Here is a 6,241-nt window from a genome sequence, read left to right as displayed (position 1 = left end):
TTTTTTATTGGTATTTTATTTGGTTTTTCCCCTTTAGTCCAAGAGTTGTTTAATAGATTTTGAAAAATTCCTGGTGGTAGAGACTTTTTGATTTTTCATTGTTTTTACTTTCTAGTCTTATGGTATGGAAATCAGAGAAGGTTGTTTATACTTCTACTTTATAGAATTTTATTTTGGGGATCTAATATCACTTTTCATGATGGTTCCATGTATACCTCACAAGGTAGTTTATTCTCTATTATTAGGATAAAAGTTTGATAGATATCTATAGATTGACCTTATTGATTGGTTGTTTAGGTCTTCTGTTTTCTTTTTTTGGGTCAACTTGATCTTTTCTTGGAATGAGAACAATTACACATGGAAGTCTATTATTAGTAGATTTCGGTGTATTTCTCTTTTCATCTCCCATGATTTTTGTTTTGAGGAGGTGGTTGCTTTGTGATTTGGTACATAAATATTAATAACTTATATTTTCATTGTGCTGCTAATTCTAAAAGTTGTGAAGTGTTTCATCTCTGTCATATTCAGTGACTCTCCCTTTGAATTTTCCTTGCCTGATGTCAGCCTGTACTCTCTGATATCTTATTGTTTTCATTTGCTTGCTTTACCTTTTCCTATGCTTCGATTTATTAACTTTTGTTATTTTGTTTTAAATATATCTTTTATACAGAATAGAGTTCATTTTTGCTTTGTGAGCCAATTTGAAATTTAAAAATTAGTAATTTAATCACATTTACACTTATCGATATGACTTTTATATTTGGTCACAAATATCTTATTATTTTGTCCTATTTGTAGTTTCTTTGTGGTCTTTTTTCTCTTATGTGTATGTGTATATGTGGGTGGCTGTATGAGTGTATTTTTTGGTATTTCAGAAGGCTTTTACTTTTTGTTCTATTAATTAACTTTGTAGTTTCTTTGTGGTCTTTTTTCTCTTATGTCTATGTGTATATGTGGGTGGCTTGTATGAGTGTATTTTTTGGTATTTCAGAAGGCTTTTACTTTTTGTTCTATTAATTAACTTTATATTAATAACTTTCATCATGTCCTTGATCTGCCTTTTCCTTACTTAACCTTCCTACATTTTTATTTGCCAAATTTAAGTGTCTTTTGACTCATATTTACTAAGTTACAATCAGTTAATTTATTTTACTTTCTCTTTCCTTTCTTCTTTCTCTTCTCATTTTAAAATTTGCATTGAGTTTTTTTTAGAAAATATAACATTTACAAATCTTTTTTTTATCTCACTCTTATTTTAGTTGTAATGAAATTATTGCATGCTTACTATCAGTCTTTTTACTGAAGTTTCCCCATGCTTTTTGGTTAGAAGAAGGTCATCTCTAGTAAAATCCTCAGGAAAGGCTTGTAAGTACAGTAATTCCAGAGTTTTAACATTCTCAAAACGTTTTCTTTAGCCTTAAGACTTAAGTGACAGTTTGGCTGGATACGAAATACTTGGTTCATACCTTTTCCCTTGACTTTCTTAAAACTGTTACTCTGCTGTTGACTTGCTTTATATATTGTCATTGAGAAATGTAATTGCCAATCTGACTTCCTTTTCTTTGTAAGTGATTTGATTTTTTTGTCTGGAGAACATGAAGATTTTATTTTATTTTTTTTACTAGGATCTGTCTTGGAATTAACCATTCTGGGTCAATTTTCACTATACATGAGCTTTTTTAACATGAATATTCAAGTCTTATATTTTAGGATTTCTTACAGTTTATATATTAATTTTTCAGGGTTTTATTTATTTTTCATTTGTTTTGTTTTGTTTTATTTTCCCTTTTTTGGGACTTCTTTTATACATATGTTGGAACTTCCTGGTCTTCTATACAAACATTTTCTATTTTATTTTCTTTTAAATTCTTTATTTCATTTTCATTCTCTCAGCTTTCATACCTTTCCTCAGTACTCTGTATTCAATGTTCTGTAGAATCTAAGATCCTTTGGCCATCTTGTAATTTAGTCTTTATTTCTGAGATGATTTTGTTCTGGGCAGATTATTTCTGGGCTTGTTTAACTCTCATTTCATCTTTTTATTTTTTTTTGTTCATTGTGTTTTTAGTTTTTGAATTTATACTTGAGTGACTTTTTAAAAAATATCTGCAAATACTAACTTAAAAGGTTGGTGTGGTGTGATGTAGTTTTCTTTTTCATTGTTTCAGGGGAGAATTTTCATTGGCTGAAATGTTTTAATTCTCATTTTGTGCTGTATTTTTATGGTAGCTTTGTATGGATTTGGCCTGCCTTTTTCTGTTTATTTTCCGAATTTTTTCCCCATAATTGTATTTACTTGGGTAAGTATTAATAATTGTGTGTTCATGTAGAGAAGTGAGGATTTTGATTAGAAAAGTAAGTTTCTTATTTCAAGAGCACCCTCTTCTCTTGGTATAGTGAGGTGCAGTTTTTTAAATCAATGGCATTCTTTTATTGGAGGGTAGGGTCAGTGTGTTTTGTGATTCTCATTTGTTTCTATAGGGTCCTTCCTTACTTTCCCTTGCTTCTTTATCTTTACCACTGAGTTCTCAGAGCTTGCCTTTTTCATCCAGTTTATCCCTTCTGCTCCCAGAAGTGGTACCTTCTTGAAGCTACATCCTTGGGTTCTGAATGATTTCAAGTCACTTACTTTTGATTTTCTGGTAGCCCATGTTTGATATCCCAGATCTTAGACCTGTTTTCAGTATTTTCATAATCAAATGCGATTTTCTCTTTCGTGGGTTTATTTTATCTTTGTTTGGGTTCTCATTTTTAGGTCTCAACTTTAGCCATAGATCATGAATTTTTGTGATACTTTTAGTAAAACCTTCTGTGCCAGAGGGCCCCAAGAACACCCCCAGATTTGATGATTTGCTAGGAAGATTCACGGGATTATAGTATACAATATATAGTTGTATTTATGGCTGAGATTTATTATATCCAAAGGTTACAAAGCAAAATCAGCAAAGGAAAAAAAGGCACATGGAGCCAAGTCCAGAGGAAACCAGTTGCAAGCTTCCTAGAGTCCTCTCCCAGTGGAGTGTCATAGGATGTACTTAATTCCTCTATCAGTGAGTTGTGACTGCATGTATGGAATATTGCCTACCAGGGAAGCTCATTAGTGACTCTGTGCCCAGGGGTGTTATTGTGTCTGTTCATGTAGGCACCCTCTGCCTAGCATGTATATTTCAGACTCCCAGAAGAAAGCAAGTGTTTAGCATAAACCATATTTTCTGCACAGTTTAGGTACAAAGGACCACTCTTACTAATAGGGTCATGGGAACCCTCCTGAAATATAGTTCCCAGAAGCCAGCCATGAGCCAGCCTTGCAAGCAAGCCTTTTCAAGGATTGTAGGCCTGTTAACTCTCCTGCTGCATACCTACCTAGTTAAATGCTTATTTATTCTACCAAGAAAAATTGTTAGGGATCTAAAATAGGTCAGCGATGTCATATCTAATGTAATCCGTTTTCTTCTCAGTAAAACTCTGAGAAATAATCAATAGTGAGGAAAATCGATGTCATATCTAATGTAATCCGTTTTCTTCTCAGTAAAACTCTGAGAAATAATCAATAGTAAGGAAAATAAGACAAAATTAGTTTTCTTTAACACTCTCAGAAAATTATAATCAATGAAGGAAGATAGAAAAATTCTTCTCAATCATAATCTTAAGATTTTAATCTTTTTAAACATTTTAAATTGAGGTAATAAAAATGCTGGTATGTTACAGTAAGTAACATTTTCGTCCTTCATTAATTTTTATTAATGTGCAGAGAAAATGACTCTGTAAAGGAATTACATATTCATTCTTTTCTTTTAGCCTAAGAAAGCTGTCAAGATAAAACCCCATCCACCTATAGCTCCTCGACCTTCTAGTGGTTCCACGGCAGCAGCTCGCCACAGGTTGTTGAGAGTCCTCCCTCACATTGGGCAATCTTGTTTACATTCTCCTGGGAGTGCATATCTACCTGAAACATCCAGGAATGCAATTTCAAGTTCGGCAACTCAGCCCCTTGCTGATAGACCTATATCCTCTGTCACTAGTGAATTTCTTAAGGAAGATGATAACTGGGAGAGTAACATACCATCTCATTCCAACGGTAGCATCAAACTATCACCTCAGATACCCCATATGAGGTTTGAAAATGACAAAAAGCTTGCTGATTCTGTTTTCCATCTGGGATCATCCCTGCCTAGGTGGACAAAACACTTTTCAGGAAACTTACCATCTAATAATGAGGATGACACTGTCTTATTTCCAACTTCAGAGGAGTGTGTAACTGAAGAATCACTTTTGCCTGAAGCGAGTTCATCTGCTTCATTTACAGAAGGAAATGCTGATGAACAGAGCAGTGGTTTAGAAGGGATACGAAAGGCAAATCCAGAATTCTTACTCACTAACAGTGATAAAGGGTTGAAAGCTACAGAGCAGCATCTTAAACATGTCGCAAGAGTGTTGAGCAGTGAATCAGTAGAAACTACAGTTCTTAACCACCGTGAATTAAGTCCTCAGAAGAAGAGACTCTTGTCACCTCTTTGCTGTTCTGCATCAGTGTCACTACCCAATTCTCTGGTGAAACTACAGAGACAGTCCAAAAGTTTTGAATCTGGGAACCTCCAAACTTCCGCCTCACAAAACATGCTCCGATCATTGGAAGTTCGAAACATAACTGATTCTTCTTTCTCTAGGACTACTCGCTTTCAAGGTATAAAAGTTGATTCACCTGGGAAAAAATCTGATGTTATTTCCAAAATTGAGGGTCGGGATATCACAGAAGTGGCTAACAAGGTTTCCAAAGAGCCTGTTGGTTGTGTAAACAATATCAGTTTTCTTGCTTCACTGGCCCAGAGCTCAAGCAGAGACAATTTACAGAGCATACGTGGGGCAGGCCGGCTTCGGACCTCTGGAATTGGGCTGTCTACGGATGACCAGCATTTTCAGGAAGCCTGCCTTAGGAAAAGTTCTCCCCAGTTAGAACCTACAGAATTTTTCCTAGTAAGTATTTTCCTTTCAACATGCTGTACTAGTTATTTTTGTAGTAATTCAACATATTTAAAGCTTACTTTTTGTTTACATAAATAAGGAGGACTAAGGTTAGATTTTTTTTTTCGTAAATTTCTCTGAAAATGTTTATCTAGTTTGTAAAAAATTTTTCTTTATGGTTGAATTTTAAATAATATTTTAGTCTTAAATTGAGAACTGTAATTTGAAAATAAATTCATGTGAACGGTTTATCATATGATTTTAGATGCTGATTATTTTTATTAATGTTTCTCCAAAGTAAGAACTCTTATTTAAGCCATGAAATCTTACTCTCTTAATGATAAACAATAAACACAATATTGCTAGATGTGAGAATCAGTTTCCAGGTTAATTTAATTAAACAAAAACTAGATTAAATTACTTTAAATGAAAGCCCAACAGCATCTTAGTAATGAAATGCAAGTATTTCATGTTTGATGATCTCTTCTTTTCTCCATTGACTCGCCTCCATAGATGTTTTGTTTTTTAATTGTAGTCTGCCCGTGGTATTGGAATGAATGGAAGTAATGCAGCAGCAGGGAAAAGAGTAGGTAAGCTACAGATAATTTTGAAAGCTAATAATCACATCATTATTATACTGTTAAATTTTCAAAGAGAAATGTGGTATGTACAGAGTAAACTCTCTTCTTAAACTTTTTTCCAATAAAGAAAATGATTATGAAAGCTGACTGTGTAGGACATATATGAAGAATAAAACAAAAATTGAAATTGAGATCTCTTATCTGGGGAGAGGTGTGGTCTGTGTGAAAAGACAAGATGACTGAAGAAATAACATGTTCCCAACCCCCCCATCGCTGGCCTCTCTAGGGCCAGGATGGACTCCTGGATGAGTTTTGAGGAGTTACCTTAGAATGGTGTTTTTAACATCATGATCCAATATCAAGGGTGGTGGTAAGAATCTCTTTTTGATGAACTCTTATTTACAGGTTTAAGAAAGGGACAATTTCTAGGACCAGTCCTTTCCAAGGCATAATATACACAGCAGAAGTGACTATAATATTAGTACTTCCTTCTACCAATAGTAACACCTTAAGATGTACCAGTCAGTCATTATTTCCAAGGAGGAAGGAAGCCATTATTACTTTCTTTCTTTCTTTCTTTCTTTCTTTCTTTCTTTCTTTCTTTCTTTCTTTCTTTCTTTCTTTCTTTCTTTCTTTCCTTCCTTCCTTCCTGCCTTCCTTCCTTCCTTCCTTCCTTCCTTCCTTCCTTCCTTCCTTCC

The 6,241-nt window shown here is 34.1% G+C and overlaps 1 protein-coding gene across 1 annotated transcript in view; it reads left to right on the top strand.

Moving 5' to 3' along the window:
• Positions 1–6,241, top strand: part of ZFAND4 (zinc finger, AN1-type domain 4) — a 33,319-nt gene that overhangs the window by 18,268 nt on the left and 8,810 nt on the right. Inside the window, exons 5-6 of the mRNA XM_008581528.1 lie at positions 3,799–4,974; positions 5,498–5,552. Of these exons, the coding sequence (XP_008579750.1) occupies positions 3,799–4,974; positions 5,498–5,552 (1,231 nt within the window). The remainder of the gene's footprint in view (positions 1–3,798; positions 4,975–5,497; positions 5,553–6,241) is intronic.

The sequence above is a fragment of the Galeopterus variegatus genome, unplaced genomic scaffold (genome assembly GCF_000696425.1).
Source record: "Galeopterus variegatus unplaced genomic scaffold, G_variegatus-3.0.2 Scaffold2381, whole genome shotgun sequence".
Lineage (NCBI taxonomy): Eukaryota > Metazoa > Chordata > Mammalia > Dermoptera > Cynocephalidae > Galeopterus > Galeopterus variegatus.
The sequence above is the reverse complement of the archived record's forward strand: the minus strand, read 5'-3'. Positions and strand labels throughout refer to the sequence as shown.